Source organism: Caloenas nicobarica, chromosome 5 (assembly GCF_036013445.1).
Source record: "Caloenas nicobarica isolate bCalNic1 chromosome 5, bCalNic1.hap1, whole genome shotgun sequence".
Taxonomy (NCBI): Eukaryota; Metazoa; Chordata; class Aves; order Columbiformes; family Columbidae; genus Caloenas; species Caloenas nicobarica.
The window spans coordinates 53,143,811-53,166,549 of record NC_088249.1 but is presented as its reverse complement, the minus strand read 5'-3'; the positions used below and the strand labels follow the sequence as shown (position 1 = coordinate 53,166,549).

The 22,739-nt window shown below is 40.6% G+C and overlaps 1 protein-coding gene across 1 annotated transcript in view; it reads right to left on the bottom strand.

Moving 5' to 3' along the window:
* The window catches only part of PTPN5 (protein tyrosine phosphatase non-receptor type 5), an 80,500-nt gene that overhangs the window by 20,930 nt on the left and 36,831 nt on the right, over positions 1 to 22,739 (bottom strand). The window contains exons 3-8 of the mRNA XM_065636153.1: positions 17,756 to 17,937; positions 16,721 to 16,840; positions 14,808 to 14,891; positions 7,953 to 8,191; positions 4,757 to 4,946; positions 1,649 to 1,733 (exon numbers count right to left, since the gene is read on the bottom strand). Of these exons, the coding sequence (XP_065492225.1) occupies positions 1,649 to 1,733; positions 4,757 to 4,946; positions 7,953 to 8,191; positions 14,808 to 14,891; positions 16,721 to 16,840; positions 17,756 to 17,937 (900 nt within the window). The remainder of the gene's footprint in view (positions 1 to 1,648; positions 1,734 to 4,756; positions 4,947 to 7,952; positions 8,192 to 14,807; positions 14,892 to 16,720; positions 16,841 to 17,755; positions 17,938 to 22,739) is intronic.

Below are 22,739 nucleotides of genomic sequence, written 5' to 3'. Positions count from 1 at the left end.
CTCACCAGTGCCAGTACAGGGGGGATGATCACTTCTCTAGTCCTGCTGGTTGGACTATTCCTGATACAAGCCAAGATGCTGTTGGCCTTTTTGGCCACCTAGGCACACTGCTGGCTCATGTTCAGCCAGCTGTTGACCAACAGCCCCAGGTCCTTTTCCACCAGGCAGCTTTCCAGCCACTCTTCCCCAAGCCTCTAGCACTGCCTGGGGTTGTTGTGACCCAAGTAAGTGCAGGATCCAGCACTTGGCCTTGTTAAATTTCACACAGTTGGCCTTGGCCCATCAATCCAGCTGGTCCAGATCCCTCTTGTCAAGACTGCCTACTCTCCAGCAGATCAACACTCCTGCACAACTTGGTGTTGCTTCCATGTTAGGGTAGAAATTACTTATCTAGAAAGGTCAAAGCAGCAATGATGGCTGCCAGCAGATATCTATATGCAGAAATCAAGTTTGCAGCAAATAATTAATCCATTGAGTCATCATTCTTAAAAATATGTTAATGGGCCAGTTGGCATCTGTTTACAACCCTGGAACAGGGTGTTCAACATGGCAGCAGTTGTGATGTTTTGGTTTAACCATCCAATATGAGATATTTAAAATGGATCTGGTTCTCAAAGTACACATTGGATACCAAATTCAGAATATATAGATCACTCTAAAATCTCAGTTTGGGAATATGAAAACACTAGCCACTTTTGCAATCTTCCCTTTCCAGCAAAAACCCAGTAAATTAATACTTGAATGATTCACCTTGGTCATTAGCACAGAAATTGTGAAATGTGACTCAGTGTTTTTGAACTTCTGGTCTAAGGTGGAGAAAGTCATCAGAAGGGTTGTGCACACTGGATCATTGGCTGCAGCTGCTGGAGTTGTAAGTCTAGATAAAACAATCTCTTTTGGTATAATTTCCAATCCAGGTTCATTGACTAAAGTAACAGGTATAGCTAAGGATATTTTTAGCTTCTTGACACTTATCTTTGTTAACCTGACACTGAACCTTTTGGGCTCTGCAAACAGAGCTACTGAGGCTAGTGGTAGCATCTTCCAACAATGACATCTTATTGTATCACTTTTCAAAGTAACTTTAAGTATGACACAGGACAAAATGATGACACTTGTAAAATTTTGTATGAAAATGCTTCTCAAAACTCATACTCCTGGCTACAAATAAAGTGTAATACAAAAGAAAAATACTTTGATTTTCTGCATCATCTTAATGCCATCAGGGCAGCTCCCAGTATTCTCCCAGTTTGCATTTGAGACACGATTCCAAGAAAACATCAGTCAGGAAAATAACATTGCTAGAATTTAGTACTTATAAAGAGTTTAATCAAAGAAACCACTAAGTAACATCTGAATAAACACACCAAGTTCTTGGGTAGAATTTTTAAACAGCACCAAATGATGCGATTCTAATGACTGAAAAACTTAAGTGCTGCTGATGTTGAGTGAATCTTGGGTTCTCCATGCTCTGTACCTCTTTTGAAATTTGATACATGCTCTGAAGCCATGTTGCTGCTTCATAAAGATGGCCTTTGGACAGTACATGGTAGTGACAGCACACTTGATGCATTCTGGAAAGTGTGAAGCCCTTCAGCTTGTGGAATAAACCACCTTGCCTCAGTGACTTAAAAAGCAGGAAACTTACTTGGGAGAATGGTTTTGTAGCGATTCTTACGCACTAAGCCTGGAATATCATATTCCTTTGGATCCACAAAGTTCATTGGAATTTCCTGTTAAAAGAAAAAACCCACAACAAACAAAACCAAAAACAAACAACACAAAACACAGTAGCTAGTATTATTAAATTCACAAGAGGAATAAAAAACCCAAGCCTACTACATCCTGCCTGTGAGGAGGGCAAAGTGATGAAGTCCACAGAGACGTATGGTACAGTACTTCCAGCAACTTACCACCAAAATACAATTGATGTTTCTTTTTACTGTCACTGGCTTTCTTTTCTGAAATCCTTAATATGAAAACACTCACAGTGACTAATTCATTGAGTAACATGCGCAATAGCATTATGTTAGCTCCTAATATTATTAGAACTGAATTGCAAGTGTAGGCACAGAACTAAGCAAAAGGTGGTACGTAAGATACTCTGCTCTAAAAGCAATGGACCTCAGACACCATCCTTTCTGACTCACAATCCTTCTTCCTCTCAGAGGGTGGAAGGAAATAATTTGCTACTGACTCTTACCAGCAATAAATTATGACACACTTTATGACAGGTTGGCGTACTGACTCAATGGAGCTGGGGGAGTGTCACTCTTTGCGCTCACCACATTTTAAATCTCCATGGGCAATGACAGCAAACAGGTGTTCAGGGATTACCTGCTCTCTACACTACTGACCCAAAGAACACCCAAAGATGGAGGGGCTACTTATTCTCCACTACTCATCTCCTGCAAGTAAGTGGCCAACACCAGACAGGGACAAACAGGAACCTTCCAGCAACCAGAGTCAGCAGGCACATGATGAGATGGGATGTGTCAGCTAGGATCAGCAGGGAAAGGGCTCATGGGAGCTTGCGAGCAGACCTGGGCAGCCCAGCTGCTGCGCACTGGATTTGAGAGGCCAGTACTCGACATACTGGTAATGGGAATCAGGGGTGAATAAGACAAGCCTCATTCTGGGAAGATGAGCAGACTTACGGACTATGTTAAATTCCAGAGCTTTAGAAGACTGACTATCTGTATCCTGTCTTTTACACAGCATTGAGTGTACCGTTGGGCTTAGCCAAAGGCAATTAATGTCACATTTTGTTGAAGTAGTTTCCCACCAATTTGGGGAACTGCATGGGAATTAAATCTTCACATTTTCCTCAATTGCTATTTGATATTTAGTCACTCAAAACTCTTGAGCCAAGCTCCATGGTCTGTCTTTGGGACTTAGCCACTCACTGCTCAGGCAAATTCTTGGTGAAATCAACAGGACTTCTGTCTGAGTAAACATGCTAAATCTTGTAAGAATTTCAGGACCTAGTCCTGCAAGTGACATCCCCTCTGACTTTTCTTCCAAAATGAAACACAGCTGCTTGCTTCATCATGGATCTGGACTTGGAAAACCAAGCAGTTTAGACAGACTAAAAATACATGATGCAGAGCTAGCTGGTGATAACTGTTTCATAAAAAAACCCCAAACAACTAGTTTACTATTTTTAATTACAGAAATGACATTTTGATTGCACAGCATTTTCATCTATGCTTTTTCATTTTTCATTAAAGAATGGAAATTACTTGGGATAGTTTGGCTGTCGAATTATTTTTCTGAACACCAGGCAAACTAATTCAAAATATTTCAAAAAAATAAAGCTTTTTTTTTCCAACTGATGAAACTGAAAGTGGACTTGTTCAGCAGTCAATTCAGACACTCACTAAGTGAACACTTCTTTCCTAGAACAGCAATAGATGCTTTACTTTAAAAGAATCAGGGCTTGTGTACACAAAAGCTGCTTTTCTTCAACTCACACAGCACTAAGTGAATTAAATACCACAGATATCCAGCAGTCTGTTTTAAAATGGAAGTCCAGACTACTTAGTTTCTCCCCGTGCTTGTAAAGTGGAAAAAAAACCCCTGAAATTGCACAGTGAGGGAGGGCAGCAAGTGATACCCAAAGTGTTACTCCTGCCCTTTCAGACCCTCGCAGGTCATAAAGAGGACAGGCTGAAAGGGCTATTAAGTTGCAAACAATCATCTTCCTCCTGCTCTGCTGAGGTTCCATGCTTAAGAGCATATTTGACTTGATACCACTAACTTCAGTAGCTCTTGATCACGTGTGTTAAAACACTCCAGCATGCCAAGACTGTGCATTGGTTACCTCCCATCTTGTGCAGGAATTTACAATCCTGCCTAGTAGACATAGTACTCATAGCCACTACAGCATTTTGCATTTTTTTTTTGCCAGGTATAATAAATATGACAATGCCCATCACATGGACACTCAAGCAGTTAAGGAAGAGAGACTGGTAGAATGCAAAGATCTAAAATATCAGTGTACTCACTACACTGAAATGTATCTGGCCTTTGTCCTAAACTACTTAGAAATCCAATTTTCAACTGCTTGCTTCATCTGTATATGTATGTTTTTTCCAAAAATGAGGCAAAAAATTCCTTCTTCCAAAGCAACAGTGGATACAGTGAGCCAAGGAAACATACTTCAGAAGCCTAAAAGCAACTAACAGAGCAGCTCACAACTAGTAAATAATCTTTGTGGAGAAAAAAACCCAGTAAGACATACTTTCTATGGCTCCTGCTGAATGAGATAGCCATCTCCTGCGCTTTGGTTATCTGGAGAACATTCAGGTTTGGAAAGTAGCTCCATGTCAAGCACTCAACAGCAAAGATCATGCACTTGGACAAATTTCATCCCTAGGGCAAATCCAGACGCATCTCAAGAAGTTATGCCTATAGCAAACTTGGCTTTTCTTCTGTACTCTAGTGAAAAAGTTTGACTATTTTGTTAAAAAGTAGCATGCTAAGAGAAAAAAAAGGGACTTGTGAAAACAAAGCTGCTTTTTGTTTGTTTTTTGTTGCCAGAACTGATTTTCTAGTTTTTAAGTGACAATATCTCTGAAAGCCTTCAGATGTCATTTCAAGGGATGACCAATTTCAGGATTGCATTAAAAGCTTCACTGATGGAAGTGGAGTTTGCAGGTATTAATTTTAGACTTGCAGAAAATAATAGCAGGGTTCATAGAAGAGACACAACATCCCATTTTTCTGATGCTCCTACAAGAGGTCAGATACTTACAAAGAACTCTGCCTGGAGTATGAAAGGATCCAGTGCTTTCTTGTGCAGTTCCTCTTCAGTAAGGATGTTTGATGCTGTCTGGAGGTATTCTCGGGCTGACTGCTCTCGTGGTGACATGACATAGCCAAACCCTTGCTCAGAACAGCCTGGGGTACACATATCCAGTGTGAGTGAAACATTTGAACCTCTCCTGCAAAACAGAGTGATCAAAGTTTGCTTACAACAGAATAGACTGACACAGTCCCAATGACAGATAAACAGCAGCTTTAGAAAAGCACCCAGCTGGTTCTGCTGTGTACATCTTGGTCACTAACTCTGAAAAATGGGCGATGCTTCTTGCGTAGACAAAACCAGAAGATGATTTTGTACACTGGAATACGAAGGCCAATACTTTCAAAGTGTTGTCTACAGGGAGGTAACTGCATACTTTGTCACCTAAATAGATGCAACTTGCTTGTCAAAGGTGGTGAGCAGGCAACTGCAGGAAAGTTTTCACAGTTGTGTCAATCACACCAAGTTTTTGCATGCCTAAATATAGACTGACATTTTAGACACCTCAGGTGAAAATCTTGGTCTTAGTTTTCATCAGACCAGATCCTACTGAATAACCATTTATTAGAATCACAGACAACACCAGTGGGGTAAGATCTTGGGATAAACATTACCAGGTCAACATCAATAAAGAAATGAGAAACCACCCATTACAGTGAATGACTTATCCTGTCTGAAAAACTTTCCACAACAGTATATCAGGTGAGTGTAAAATGAAGGTTCCAACATTTTAAGAATTACATTAAAAACAGAGATGCTGTTGAATGTAGAATTTTTAGTGGCTTTAAATGTAAGTTAGCCATACAACAAAACAAAAAAAGTCAAAATGCCTGTATTGTTTATTGAATGCAGTTTTAAAGCATTTCTGAGCTTCTGTCAATCTTGCATATCGCAGAAAAAAGTAAGATTCAAATGCCATCAGTCAATCTGTATTTAAATATCTTTAACGTCATAATAAAATCACACAAGATGATGATTACTAGGTGTAATATTCTATGCATCCTCACAGTAAACCTATTTTTGATGATTCTCAACTGGCAAAATCTAGTTTGGAGGTGTTTGCGGGAGATGCTGAAAAAACATGTAAGCATGCAGGCATGACCAGCTCACAAAGACGACAGTAGAAGTTGTTACTTGGATCGCAGCGCTTTTTCTGGATGCAGGAGCTTTTCCAAAAGAATGTGCAGCCAGCCCCCTGCTATGATTCACAGCCATGAGGAAATGATTTTGGGTTAAACATGACCACGAGCAGTAGACACTAAATCTTTAGCGACACCTTTGAAAAGATTTTGACCCTACCCTCCCATGTGTTGTTAAATAGCTGCTACATTCCTCCCCAGAAACAGCTGCAATTGGTAACTAATGCTTTTTTTTTTTTTCTTTTTTTAAGGCAGAGCAGGCTACATATATAAAGATATTAATAGATCTTCAGCATGAGAAAATGAGATTGTTTCTTCTTAAGAGTAACATCCAGTGCTGTTTGAATTTAGCTAGCGACTACCCTTCTAATGGCATAGGTGGTTAAAGAATGAGAGGGAAGTAAGACGGAGAAGCAGAATTGATGCAAAAGATGGATAGGTAGATAATTCAATACAACATCAAACAAAGGAAGAGTGAGCAATGCTTGATGTAAATGAAATCTGTCAGAGCACAGCTCAAACTTGAAATGATGCCTGGCTCCTCAAGAACATGTGTATGTCAAAAATAAGTTTATTTCACATCTTAAGTGTACACATTCTACCCTGTGTGAGAACTTCAAGAAATTACTTTTTTTTCCCCATGGCTACTTCTTTGACAGGTTTTTAATTGTAATTCATCACTTGAACAAGTTCATATTCCCCAGCTGCTGTTCCCCAATTGATATTCCCCAAGTCTCTTGAAACAGTGAGTATCTTTCCTGCAGGCTAGCCATAACCTGAGAAAAGATGTCTTTAAAATGAGAGAGATGGAATGAAGTCAGAGACAGTAAAAAGCACAAATGACTGATGCATTTCAAGCCCAGTCTTGCCCATAACAAAAAACAACAGCAAAACTCAGAGACAGCAGCAGGTTTAGGGACAAGCCCCAGAGGTTACTGCAATTTCATATTGAAAGTAGAAAATAAAAGGCAAGACATTTTAGGACAAACATTTTAACCATGGTTAACATGAAAAAAGAAATCTAAATTCACAGAGTGCAAATTAAAAGCTGCTTCTGTAACATTCCCTTTTTCTTGTGTCATGTGGACCTTTGGAAACTCAGCATCATACTTTAAAAAAAAAAAAATCTATTTTCTGCCCTTTGTTTTAAGTTTTAGATAGGAGAATTAACAATGGTTAGCATTCCAATTAAGCTTGAAAACCTGGAAATAAAGAAAGGTGATACTTTGCTAAGCCGAGCCCTTCAGTAACCTCATTCTTATTCATAACATCATCACCTTTGCAGAATTTCTTCACAGGATTTCTATCATCAAGATCTTTGTTATCTTTCACTAAGACAATTCAAAGAAAGCAAATCAGAAAAAGACCTTCCTTTTATCTTAAAAATGCCTTTTCCCAGCTGTGAATCTCTCTGAGAAGCTCTGTTGCTCCAATGGTTCAAGGAGCAAACACCAGCTCACCCCAAAGTTCCATTACTGGGTTAATGTCAAAGGAATTAATTTGCTTTTGGACTAACTGATTTACATGAGAATTACTGTAGGTTACCACTTGTCCTACAAGTTCCTTTTGGAGAAAAGACTAATCCTCCAGCATGACTGACAGAAAAAAAACAACCAAATGAACAAACAAACCACACCAAAACAAACCACAACAAGATCCACCTCTTTCAGAGGTAAAAGCTTTCACCATCCTACAGTGGATTTCATGCTATGCAGTTGCCACCTTGGGGAATGGCAAGTGACTGATCAAACAGAAATGGATATTTTAAAGGAAATAAATGATGCTTTTGAATAACATTTGTTGAAAGCCATCTAGAAACTGTATGGTTTTGGGCCAATATGTTTATATTTATGACTGGACTGAAAACAAGATGGGAAATAACACAGGTGTTTGGCTTTAAAATCACAATTTATAGTGACATTCATGAAGGCAACAGAGCTCACTACTAGGCACAGTACTCCTAAATTCACAAAATCACTTTCCCCTGTTAGTCACATCTACCCTACCTTTCTTGCAAGCCCACAGATTTAACTGTTAGAGTAGCTGGATCTGTCTCCGCTTTAATGTCCATTACGCAGTCAAAGACTGGAGTCTCTGGTACGGGATCCAAATCTAGGAAGTCATCCTCATTTTTATCCTCTGTCCACTCTGAGTACGTGAACGAAGGCTGCCGGCTCACAGATTGGCGTCTGTCCTCTTGCAGTGGAAAGGTGAGGTCTGGACGGGCTCTGAGGAGATGCCAAAACTGGAGGAAACAAACATTTTAAAAAGCTTTCTGCTTGTTGCCAGCCCTTCCACACAGCCTAGAGGATGGGTCTCTAGGGCAGCATCCCAGCTCACTATAATGTATTGGAACTGGAGAGTACTGAAGAGAACAGGAATGTTCCATGCAGGAGTAGCTTTGTGGTGCATGTTATAAGGATTCACGTCTACCCATTCAAACCTGCTTTCAGCCACAGAGGTTTCCACAGAGCTGGCCAGGCTTAACTCAGGGATACAGTGGAAGCGGAATGTGCTTGTGACCATCATATGCAAGCCAACGTGACAGCACTGCCCTTTTGTTCAGTTTCTTACCCTTCCAAGGCTTGTTTACAAAATAAAAATCTACTATGCTATTCTACAAATCATACTTCTCCTGACTTAATGGTTTTCCATCTAAAATTTAAATATAGCTGGGTTTAGAAAAGTAAACATAATTTTCTTGAACTGCACATCTTTGATAATCTAGTACTATACCCTGAATTCATGTATAAACCAATCATTTTTTTAAAGAGGTCTTGATTTAGATGCACCAGATTTTGAGGCTCAGAATGCCCATATCAGTTTCTGGCCAGTGACAAAGCCTGTTTTGTAATCTATCTGATCTAAACATGGTATAGACATTAAATAATCAAATTTGTTAACTTCTACGACATAAATGTAATATTAAAGTTTATAACATAAACTAACGAAGGGTTTGAAATGGCATGAATCTAAAAAATTACTGCATTATATTGGTTTGCACGGGTGCTGTGGCAGGCTAGATGATTTGGAGATTGTATCAGTAGACTGTGTACTCCTACATACAGGCTTCGGCTAAAAATTTCAAGTCCACCTCTGAATTCCAGGATCTGGAACCTTATGTCAACTTCACTCCTCTAGCGTTGAACTAGGAGCAGTATCACTCAGGCTAAATGTTACACAAACTATATTGTACTGACAGGCATCCTTTTGAGAGAAAAAACAACAGGCCATATTTTCCAAAGTAAAGCCTCTTCCATCCTTTTCTTATAAGGCTTTTAAATGGGCAGCTGAATTTATAAAATGTACTAAAGGACATTAACTTGTCTAGGATTTTAAACAATTTCCTTGTGCCTGCGTCTCCGTGTACTCTCGTTTCTCTAAGAAAGAATGGAAGGAAGTGAATCAAGTTTTAATTTCTGTCCATAGTCAGCTTTGGCGAATGTTAGATTCTCACAAAGCAGCAATGTTCATTTGACACTTACTTCACTTTTTATTTTTATTTGTCTCAGTTAATTGAACTACACAGTAATCACAAAAGCAAACATAGGAATATGATTATTAGACTTTTATTTACACAAATTTGGGGCCAAACCTGAGCTGAGTCTGTCCTACGTGCTTGGCTTGTTGGATGACAAGCAAGCAGCTTGAAGATCTGATTCTGTTTTCATTCCCCAAGATGACTTCTGCAGCTTGGCAGTCCCACAGTACTACCCATGGCTCTTTCACATATTGCAAGACTTTAATAGCTGAGCAGTTCACTGCTCAAGAACTTTGTACTGCTGGAGAGTTCTGTTGTTATTAAAAGCAACACTTGTGCTGAGGGCCAAGTTGAAGGTGTAGGTACTAACTATGTATTACAGATTCTAGAGCTGGTATGGTGACACAGGATTGATTTCACTGATGATTTAACACACTGTAAATCCAAAGGAACAAAAAGTTTACCCTAGAAACCAGGCAGCTTTTCTTTAGATTGAAAGAAGTGTGTAATAAATGGGGAGCTGCCCAAGACACTGGAAGAAATTAAGTTATACTTGAAAGTGATGGGGTTAAACTAAATAATAGAAAAATAGTGAGCTCTGAAAACTTGTTCAGGAGGACTAGAGACTATGCGGGTTCCCTGCAGCTGCCTGGGTCTTAAAACACCATTATATGAAGTAGAAAACAGACAGCATCACTAATACAAGCCTTAAGCACTCTATCCAGTCTTTTATTTTCACTGTGATTGCTAATCTCCCAACACATTCTGGTACCTGGGTATTCTCAGAAAAGTGCCTCAAACCTTAGCTGAGGTCTCCCAAAAAACATTGCTCTACATGTATTAGAGTCACAAATTCCTCGATACAGGAATGAGCTGGACTTTAGCAAGTGCATAGACCAGACAGGGCCTCTCTTTTCTTGGTATCACTTCTGAGAATCCACTTGACCACCATTACTCAGCCTCATTAGGTGGCTCAACAGTTACTGCTCTATAATAAAGCAACAAAATACCTGCATAAAAGGCACATTTTCTCCCTTCCACAGGGAACTACTAAAGCATTACTGTAAGTTACCACAGTTACTGAATAAAAAACAGGATAAGCTCCTTTTCACTGTTATGCCATCTAGTATATACATGAGTGTGGGACTGATCTATCAGGTCCACCTATAAAGACAGAAGAGTACATTTGGGAAAAGAGATTTCATCATAAAGGCACTTCTTATGGTAAAGGAGCCTTTCAAGGTCCCTTCTGGACAGCACATTGCTTAAAACCCACAAAAAAATATGTATCACTCAGTTGAGCAAGAGGGAAAATAAAGAAAACTGTTTTCATGCAACTATATGTTGTCCACCAGGCTGGTATTCTGGAAACTCTGCTTAGCTCCATCACTGCATTATTTTCAATGTTCTGCTAAGGACTATCTTACACCTTATTTCCTAAATACTGATAGAAGCAGATGTTCTCAAACTGCAAAGCAGCAGAATCTGGGCTGCATCAAAAGGAGCGTGGCCAGCAGGTTGAGGGTGGTGATTTTCCCCACCTACTCTGCTCTGGTGAGACCCCACCTGGAGTCTTGTGTCCAGCTCTTGGAGCCCTCAGTAAAGACATGGACCTGTTGGAGAGGGTCCAGAAGAGGGACGAAAAATGATCAGAGGGCTGGAACACCTCTGCTGTGAGGACAGGCTGAGAGAGTTAGGGTTGTTCAGTCTGAAGAAGAGAAGGCTCCAGGGAGACCTTAAACAAGGCTTATAAGGAAGACGGAGGCAGACTTTTTAGCAGGGCCTGTTGTGATAGGGCAAGGGGTAATGGTTTTAAACTAAAGGAGGAGAGATTCAGACTAGATATAAGGAAGAAATGTTTAACAATGAAGGTGGTAAAACACTGGAAGAGGTTGCCCAGAGAGGTGGTAGATGCCCCATCCCTGGAGACATTCAAGTCCAGGCTGGACGGCGCTCTGAACAACCTGCTCCAGTTGAAGATGTCCCTGTTCATTGCAGGGGGCTGGACTAGATGACCTTTGAAGGTCTCTTCCAACCAGAACCATTCTATGATTTTATGTCAGACAGTAAGGTTGGCAGGAACAGAAAAGGTTCATACGCCCTCTCCAAACAGCCTCTCCTTCCTAATGCCACTGTTAGAGAGAATATACTATGCAAGATGGACCATTAGTCTGTGCTCACAGGACATTTCTTTTGTTCTGGTTCTCTGCAACTTGTCTAGAGAACAGGCTGTCACACAGACACATGTGTGCCTCCACTCTAGCTGGAAGACTGTTAGCAGAGACCATAGGAATACAAAGCAGAGCAAGGTTGCCGACATGAAAACTGTTATAAAACTGTTTTCTGTAAAAAAGTTTTAACCAACAGTTCAAAATGGGCCAAGTCTGCTCTCATCTACACTGGTACAAGTGTTCACCTGCAAGGAGTTACTACATATGCTAAGCAGTTCAAACTGAGATCTGAATTTTTGGGCAGAGAGCTTTCATCTACAGTTAGTTTCTGGGCTAAGAGTGGGTCAGCAGTAAAACATTTCCATCCAGCAACAACTAGGTTGGATACGCAGAGAAATCACACCCCCGCTGTTTTGATTTCTCACTCAGAATGTTTTGCTGCAAAATTACCTGGAATTCAGACTGTTCATCACAGTTCTCAAATGTCTCATTTTTGTTCTTTAGTATTTACAATTACAAAACCACCAGAAGTTTATTTTTTGAAGACTAAATTCATCTAGATAAGGAACAGCAGCATCAAAAGAGCAGAAAATTGCATTAAGCCGGGCGAACTTCCTTGTCTACAATTATCACAATAATAGAGGCACGAACACTAATTACTTTGCCTTGTGAATAGTTTTAAGAAGCACATTCACCCAACACATTAAACAGAAGATTTTGCCACTGTGCTGACTCTGAGTGAACTTAACTATGCTACAAAATATGATAAACTTCCTACCAGGGAGTGTGGCCATCAAATCAAAGGAGGTATTATTTCCCTCTCCTTGGCACTGATGCAGCTGCACCTTGAATACTGTGTCCAGTTTTAGGCCCTCTAGTTTAAGAGAGAGAAGGACAAAGTGGTGTGGGCCCAGTGGAGGGCTACAAAACACATGACCTTTGAAAAAGGTGGGAAGAATTGGGCTTGTTCATCCTGGCAAAGAGGAGGCCGGGGTGATCTAACAGCAGCCTGCAACTACATGAAGGGCAGCTCCTACATGATGCAGTCAGACTTTTCTTGCTAGTGGCAGCTGATACCACAATGGAAAATGGCCACAAGCTGCAGAAATTCAGCTCAGACATTCAGCTTTGGGAAATTTAGATCAGATATCAGGAAAAAAGTTATTCTCCAAGAGCACCATGCTGTTATGGCACAGGTACCCAGAGAGATGATACATCTCCTTTTCCGAAGGTTTTCAAAATCTGTGCAGAAAAATGCATGGCTGACCTTACTGAGTGTTGGCAACAGCCTTGCTTCAAGCAAGATGTTAGACCAGCAGTCTCCAGAGGTCCCTTCCCACCAACAGTCCCTTTATTCTATGATGTACTTTATTACACTGTGTGTCACTTAAACAGCATGTACGCAGTACAGCTTCGGCTTCCTGAGCTGGCTGAAGGTGCACTGCTGTAAGGACAGGAGGTGATGATCCACTTGCATTTTCACTAACTGCATCCCCACTCTTAACAGAACAGTATAAAGGAGTATGAAAAGCTATGTTCGGTTAGAGCTCCCTAAAGAGTTCTCCCTAGCTTTCCCATCTAGCACGCACCTTTATGCCAGTTACACAGTCAATGGAGAAACACAGAATGGTTGTGGTTGGAAGGGACCTCTGGATATCATCTACTCCAACCCACTTGCTAAAGCAGGTTCACCTAGAGCAGATCACACAGGAATGTGTTCAGGCAGGTTTTGAATGTCTCCTGAGAAGGAGACTTCACAGCCTCTTTGGGCAGCCTGTTCCAGGGCTCTGTCACCCTCAAAGTAAAGAAGTTTCTCCCCATATTCAGACAGAACCTCCTGTGCTTCAGTCTGTGCCTGTTGCCCCTCGTGCTGTCACTGGGCACCACTGAAAGGAGTCTGGTCCCATCCTCTTGACACCCACCCTCGAGATATCTATAAGCATAAATAAGATCCCCTCTCAGCCTTCTCCAGGCTGAACGGACCCAGCTCTCTCAGTCTCTCCTCATAAGAAAGATGATCCAGGCCCCTAATCATCTTCATAGCCTGTCACTGGACTCCCTCCAGTAATTTCTTGTCCTTCCTAAACTGGGGAGCCCAGAACTGGACGCAGTACTCCAGATGCAGCCTCACCAGGGCAGAGTAGAGGGGGAGGAGAACCTCCCTCGACCTGCTGGTCACTCTCTTCTTAATGCATCCCAGGATACTGTTGGCCTTCTTGGCCACAAGGGCACATTGTTGACTCACGGTCAGCCTGCTGTCCACCACAACTCCCAGCTCCTTCTCCACAATGCTGCTTTCCAGCAGGTCCACCCCTAACCTGTACTGCTGCCTGGGGTTATTCCTCTCCAGGTGCAGAACCCTTCATTTGCCCTTGTGGAACTTCATCAGGTTCTTCTCTGCCCAGCTCTTGCTGAATGGCAGCACAGCCTTCTGGTGTATCAACCCTTCCTCCCAGTTTGTTATTGTCAGCAAACTTGCTGAGGGTGCACTCAGTCTCTTCATCCAGGTCACTGATGAACAGGTTGAACAGGACTAGACCTAATACTGACCCGCCTGGGGAACCCTACTAACTATAGGCCTCCAACCAGACTTTGCACTGTTAATCACAACCCTCTGAGCTCTGCCATCCAGCCAGTTCATGATCCATCTCACCGTGCATTCATCCAGGCTACACTTCCTGAGCTTGCCTATGAGGATGTTGTGACACACAATACACTCCTCCTGCTTCCAAACAGCTGACAGCTAACTAGATTAAATGTAGTTATGCCACTCATCTTGTTCTGCAGCTGGGGCCTTGGCCTACATCTACAAGGGCATTACATTCACAATTACACTACTGCTCTGGAACAGCTCTTTCTGCCACTTAAGTCAATGACTGCTCTGCAGGCAATTCAGAAGGCAGCAATATTAGATGGTCCCATTACTAGACCACAGCCCTTATATTTAAGAGAAAATAGTCTGCACATCTGCAGATGGAAAGAATAAAAACTATCTGCATAATCTCCAATTCATCAAGAAATTGAGTAAGGTTAAGTGTAGTCATGATTTCTCTATGTAAAGCAAGCAGATAATTATGTAGAAAAAGCCCCAAAGATGTTGCTTTACAGTCAACTTGAGCATAACATTGACAACTTCGGTTAATTTAGAAATCTTATAAAAATTCACAGAAAAAGGGCATGAATATAGTTTGCACAGTGTCATAACTTACCAGAGATCCTACAAGTAACAGTCCTAAAGAAGCTAAAGACAGCAGGAGGTATGATACCACAATGCTCCCAATTCTAGTCAGGTCCTGTGAAACAATAGAATTGACAATAATTCATAAAGTATTTAGGGGCATAGTAGAGTGTCTGCATGCATGTTCTTGGCAAACCGTATATTCCTTCTTGGATTTCCCATGTGGATTTAGTCATATCACACTCTTGTCCATGGAAAAGCCACCACCACCAACAGAAAAATGCCAGGCTTTGGAGAAGACTGAAATTGAAACCAGCGCTAAGCCCCAGCTTCTCAGAAGGTCTAAAAACCAGAGCTCACTGTGACAGCAAATAGGAAATCTGCTTCCTACCCTCAAACATTGCCAAAATTGAGATCTGGATTGATGATTCAATTTTGCAGCCTGGACCAATGTTTCATTGCCACAGTCAGTGTAACTTTATACTATGGCACAGGGCTTAGAAGAAAATTCAATACTGTTCCTGTGTTTGTGGGTCCTTACATAAAACCTGGCCACAGAGGACTTCTTTAAATTTTCTATACATCCTGTGACATACCATCAGGTTCACTTATAGCACTGGCATCAAAATTCACTCCCATGTCTTAATCATATTTAAGTAGCATATAGTTAATTCAACCTATTCTCAGTAGTACGTGCAAAATACAACTCTAATGGGGTCCAATGGGCAAGGAATTTTACTCTGTTTCTGACCCACTAGTACAGCTAAAAGGAAATTCAGAGTTAAGAGCTTTCATTTGCTTATTTACTGTCAGAAGATTTATTTGCCTTTACTGTTTTCAAGTCTAAATTTGCACTGTAAATAGCGCGGTAATAAACCATCCTCAAAGAGATGCATGAACATCTGCGAGAGTCATACTTGGGATGTTCTCGTGGTGCATTCTAAGAATCAGTTTCCTCCACACTGAATACTTGTTTTAAGTCAAAATCCTACAAATCACGGTTTTTCTGTAAGGAACCATTTGCTAATGATTGACCTACTGCAAACAGATCCAGGCAATGCTTTGATTATGCATAATAAATTCAGCTGAGAAATGCCAAAGAAAAAGTGCTTCTTTCAAATAAACAAAAGAGCAGGTGACGTGCAGTTCATAACATTAAGTGAACACAGAAAACAGTCTCCACTGTACTTCAGCCACAAGAGGCACTGAGTCAGATTTCCTAATTGTACTGCATAACCTCTGCTACAAAGATCATGTACAATGAATCTAAACATTCTGATGGCAGCTATATTTCGCCTGATTTTTGAAAGTAGCTGCTCAGCATTTAATTAATGTTCTGTCCACACTAGAGAAATCTGCACTGGGTATAACTACCCCAGTAATTTATCAGATGAATCATACTGGTATACGTGTCATTATGTCATGGTGAGAAGCTAAGCAATTTTACTGGGGTAGCTTTGTGGCTGTAATTCAATCTGTACACCTAGTACACCTGAAATACTTTCACTGCTCATAAATATGCTCTAAACACTCAACAAAAATAGAATTTTGTGACTATCTTTTGATTTACACCCTTTATGTGGGTTGACCCACTCTTCCAGAATTTAAGCTTCTATCCACCCTAATAAATTAAGTTCCAGCTCTCCCTTTACTGGGGACTAACCCTTAGTGGGCTGATTTCTTACTGCTTTGTTTTGTTCGCAATCATTCGCACATTATGAAAAATCTGCTGTACCGATCTAACATCATAGCCAAACATTCAGGCCTGTAACTTGAAGATAAAATATGGATCTCTTTTCAGAAAACTCTTCACCATTTCAGGATGCACACACTATATTATATGAAATACGTGTGTATTATACTTTTTATCAGAAGAGGTATAAGAAGCACCACTCAAGGCTACTGACATCAACAGCATAATCAGAGAAGAGTACAGGGACTTACCTCCCCTTGATCTGACAAAAACTGTTTAAATGGGGTAAGCAAGTAAGACAGCAGGTCAAAGGCATTCTGAGCTGCTGGGATGGTCCCATAAGTGCTGTACCACAGCATCATGCAGAGAAGCTGTGCAATCAATCAGAAAATACATAACGAGCATCTCATTATACAAACATTCATTTTCATTTCGAGACTGCATAATTAACTAATTTAGTTCTCATTGATTTCATGTTGATCATCATTTTTGCTTTAAGAAGTCAGGTATTTTCTAGGCTGTAGCTTAACAAGAATAAAAAGACTGAAGGCTAAATGCTCAGCTACCATTAACTAGATATACATCACTGAATTAAGCAAGCTTACTCGCCTCTACACTAGCAAATGGACTGCCCATGGCAGCCTGTACCTTGAAAGAGAAACAGATTCTTCTGACTTCTGACCTTTCAACATTATTACTTTTAGATCAAAACTGGTAATTCAATGAACTTTTAATAACATACAAAGACCATTAAGGCTTATCTCATACTATGCAAAACTCTCACAAGTAGCCATATTCACATAGTTATCCCTATAAAAAAAAGATACACACAAACATACACATGTTGAAACATTTCATTTGAACCACTTAAGGTTGCTGCACACATCACAGTTAACATAAAACTAAAAAAGCATCGATGTTGTATTTAACACCCCACAGAGATATACCCTCATCCCTGACCATGAAGGGCGAACTACAACTTTAAAGGACACACCTCTCAATCTACTTTTTAACACGGTGGTTATTTACCCCCATACATATCAGCTAGAGAAGATGGATTTGTTGGGAGATGGGTCATTTGGCAAAGGAGGCATTTGCAGAAGGGCAGGGAATGGGATGGGAGTTCGGCATGTCAAAAGGCAGGGCTGTAAGAGGTGGCAGAAGAAATGAGAGGACTGTAGCTATGTGCATTGCTGCATCTACTATGAACGAGAAGGAAACCTCCTAAGCCAACCAAGCTTAAAAGACGGGTCCCAGTATTTCAAAGCAATGACAAGCTGCCTTACCAGTATCTGTGAGAAGACAAACAGATACATGCTGTCTCCAGGCATTAATCCATTCCAACGGGCAGCCCAACCAAGCAGTGCTGTTTTCTGGGACGTTTTCAGGGACTGCTCCTTCCTGTTCAGCTGTCCCTGTTGTCCTTCAGCTTCATCCACTGACTCCATAACAGCTGGACTGGGAAGACCTTCACATGGAAATGACACGTACAGGGAATGAATAGTAGGTAACCTTGTAGCCACCGCAGAGCCCTGCAAGGGCTATTGTTTTGCTAGAGACGATGGTTACTTCTCAGTTCTGCATCAGTAAGCGCAGCTCAGGATTGTGAGCGTCACACTCTATTAGTGCAGCTGCATTCACCTGCCTTCGTCAGAAAAAGTGAGTGTGGGCGGATAAATTATTTTCCCTTTCTTTCCGGAGGTGCAGATTCTGGGCTGTGTTGTTAATAAATTCTCATTTACATCACTGCACCTTTTTTCATTTTTACTTTTTAAAAGGAATCATCTGTGCTATTTCCTAGCTCCACACTTCCCAGATACATAGTAGCAGAGAACCCATTTTGTCCCTCCCTGCTGCAACTTCTCTATTTCCCCACAGTTGTCTGCTTTGTCTAATTTGATTATAAATTTCTGAGGTAGAGACTGTTTCATGTTATGTGTCTGAATAGTGCTCAAGGGCTCTGGATTTTGGCTGAGTGTCCTAAAACACTAATAAAATAGACTTTATCCTAGTAACCTACTTCTTGGAAGAATTCATACTCAAGAGCTATTTAATAATGTTGTAATGCTATTCCGTTTGGTGGAAATATGCACTGGAGTGGCTAGTCCCTCAGTAACAGTATTTTGAACACATTCTGTGTAGATATAAATTAATTTACAAGCTAAAAGGAGTGAAAGATCAGACTCATTTGATGTAAGCACTACTGATTCACATCTTTCTATATGAAGAAATCCCCAAGGCTGCCCTACGTACAACACTGTAGCCTTAAGCCTACCTAAGCCAGCCACCTGTGCCCCAGGGAACAGCCATATCGTTGGCCCTTCTGTGGTGTGTTGAGGGTCAAGTTTCCACAAAATATTCCTCTCAAACATTTCTCTAAATATCTCACAATAGTATCTTTAAGTCAGATTAGCCCCCACAAACCAGCCACAGCTCTGATTAGGCAAATGAAACTAGGATCTATGTGTAAGCTAAGAGTCTGGCCATCGGTACAGTAAGGATTCATGAAAATACACCTTCCTGATTTCTAAAATCCAAAAATGTAAGAGTGGACTGGAACATGAGATGCTTATTCCCACTCTGATTGTTTTCTCTCTCCTCACTGAAACAAACCTTAGGACATCCATTCTTGCCCAAGAGAACAAGGTGTTTGGGAGATGCTGACGGCTTTCTCTGCAAGGTTCTCCATTCCCACAGCTGCCCAACAAAAAGAGGGTCATCATTGTGTAATGACTGGAGAGACCCAGAGATAATACAAGGAGCACCTGCAAGGTACTACCAGCTACTTGCCCAGGAGCTCAGGTTACTGGTTTCTCATTTTCAAAATATCTCGTCAGTTTATGACAGGTAGTGGCCTCAGCAGGGTATGCTGACTATAACTGGTTACATGTAGCTATTTTAATTGTCTTTACACAAGTATTGCCTCAGGGAGCATAGAGAACATGCATCCAGACAGACATATGCCCATGTATGTCATACCACAAGTATATGGTGAAATTAACTGACTATTTGCCAAGGACTCCATACAGTAATTTGCATAAACACTGACAAAATTCCATATTGAATACAGGTCAATAAAACATGGAAAAATATGGAACTATCAACGATCTCATCCTGTATTTCTCATGGCGGTAAAACTTCTTTCACTTTCTTCTGTATGTCTTTAATGCTAGAAGACAACTGCTTGAAAATAACACTTTTCAAAGAAAAGCAGACAGTTTCTGGAATATAGCTCCAAAGATCACAGCAACTCTACCTCTCTGCCCTTCAGGATCCAGATGGTCATCTGCAGTCCATGACACCCCCCCGGGAAACACAGAGTCCAGATGCAGTTCTTGGAATACTGACCACATGCTTAACATCTGACTTTTGACACCATGCTACATAAAGCTGGACCCAAAGTTCTCCAGGAGGACAACACAGCAACCACATTCAGCAGCCACAGTTAAGGCTACCTAAATACTTTCAACGCTGACCTTTGTTTTCATTTTCTATAATGTGCTAAAATTTAACAGTTGAAGTTGAAAATTTCCAAGCTTCCAAGCTGCTTCATGTCTCACTGGATTTGGACAAGAACTGAGGGGAAAACCCTTGTTAATGTTTGCCCATTTTTTTCTGCTGTTTTTGCAGGATGTTTATGGTCTGTGTTTTGGAACAGGAATTTGAAATTAAGCAGGGACAGAATCTTGATATCAGAAATTATTTCCACCTTTTGTGCAAAAAGACATGCACCTGTGGCTGAGATACATACGTTCAAAAATATCTATTTATATATTGTTTATTATGGTTTGCACCTAAAGTCTCTAACCTTCTGTTTTCACTAAGCATGTTTTAAGTCCTACTTTTCCATTATTGGCATTAAATAATGCACCTCTGTCCCCAAGAATGGCCAACAAACCTATTTGCTGTTTTTCCAAACCGTAGTGACTTTTCTTGAATACTCCTCCCCAAAGCTCATGAGAAAATACACACAGAGCAGAATTAAAACACCTTTGGTAAGACAACCAGAACAAATAGCCAGTGAATGCAGATTCAGATGAGCTTCCAACTATTTTGTACAAATTGTAATATTTCATATTTCAGAAAGCTTTATTTTTTTTTAAACTGACCAAAAGCTCATTCACCTGCCTTATGCAGAAGGTAAACAGAATTTCTTTGTTTCATATCTGTAACAGCCTGAGATTTTACAAGGTCACATCTGTCTACGTTGGAAACAGAACCCTGACTCTAATGTAACGATGTGAAGGCCACTTAACCACATGCCTTCAAAACAAAGACAAAAAAAAAGTTAGGGGACAGCTCCACATCTGTAACCATGGGGATCTATGCCTCTCCACAGCCCAGAAGCCTAATTCCCATTATTCCAGTGTTGTCTAGCAACAGCTGTATAGCTGTAAGAGTCACATTCTCTTTCTTATGACTGCTCTATATGAAGGACAATAGGCTACTTCTATTTTCAATTATTTTCACTGCATAGAGATCTGGTCTATAGACCTAGGAGCCCAGGATTCCAGCTCCATTGAATTGATGCAGTTCAGCTGTTATCAACAGGTATTTTCACTAACACAGTAAGACCATGAGGGCACCAGGTCAAGAACTAAAATAATGGAGGACTGTCTGAATTCATACATATAAATGTATAGATTAAGATTCATGTCTTGGGTATACAAAGGACTAATTAAAGTTCACTCAAAATTTTGCCATTCCAAATAAAAAAAGATTTAACAAATAAAATGACACCCACCTAGGGTTCTGTATGGATTTAACTACATCAGCTTTAAATGATACTTCAATTACAATTCACACTTCATCTTGCAATGCTATATTCCTGTATTATTTGCTGTAACGGGTCCTGTTTTATTTCAGTGCACAGATTAGGTAATAAATGAGTGAGGTATCAGTAAAGTTTTCTTGTGTCAAGGTCAGTGCAGAGGTATTACGACAGCTGATAAGGATGACAACATCCAGTAGGAGTGAATTAAGCCTCTCTTCTGCCAGTGATTTGATTGACAGTTAAAGCTAACCTTCAAGGTGATATTCTCCTCAATTCCTGCATCATGAAGATTGGGATTCAAGTTCCACAAATACTTTTGCTTTGATATTTGGCTATGCTTGCTAGAAAAAACCCTTTGGCAGAAGAACTGAAAAGTCTCTGACATCTGTAGCAGACATATGGCTTGTTAAAGCAACCTGAAATTTCAAAACGGTACCATAAACTTAACCTCACCCTTGCTGTTCAAGGAAAGGAATGTTCTGGATCAAACCACTGATCCATTCATCCTGTATTCTTTCCTTAAACATAGTCACCAGTACAAGCTGCCAAAAATAAATGGCACAACACTTTGCTGTGGAATAATCTATACAGGGATACATCTTTGTCCACTCACAAGGTAACAGCTGGCTTCTGTACTCAGACAAAGCCCATTTTGAAACCTCGTGCCTCCAGCTCTTTCTTTTTCTAACTTCATATGTGGGTACATAAAGGGCAGAAAAATGAAACAAGAACACCTATCTACACTCTCAGAAAAACATGTGCTTAGAGTACTAGACTTAACTGAAACACTAAAAGGCACTGTAGTAATGGTAAGTCAACAGTGCCCTGCAGTAACTTGCCATGATCCAGTCGAATGCTGCTGTGGGCGAAGCATCAGCAGGTCTGTAACTCAACTGATTCATAATTAAAGCCTTCAGAGAAAAACAAAACAAAAAACAACCTCCCAGAACCATGTATCCCAGCTGTATTTCCTAATGAAGTTAGCACTTTAAAAGGAACTTGTGTCCTCTCTTGTGCACAGGTGCTAGTGCTCAAGGAATTGACACAGCTCCATTGGCAGACTTCATTTAACAATGTATTTTTAGGATGAAAAAAAATTTGCTCTGTACCAAAAGGATTTTTATAATAGAAATAAAATGTACCCTAACAATGAAAATACAGTGATCACGCAGTTATAAGACTTTTACTTGCATCTACCACACTTTATTTGTGGCAATTATGCTTCTGGAGGACGGGCAGTACTGCATTTCACTGGGAAATACAAATTTTGTTAACGGTGACTTCATTCATGGTAAAATCCCCAACCTCTGTGGAACCAGCTGCCAGACATGCAAGATAGGAGGGAAAAGTGGGCCTTTCCTGTTCTGCCAACTCCCAGGCTGCAGCAGTCAACATGCCACAGCAGTTCAGCTGCATTGTCCCATATTTGTTTCATGTGTGTGGAGATCCATATCCCCCTGAAGCTGCCTATATCTTCATTATGGTTGTGCATGACA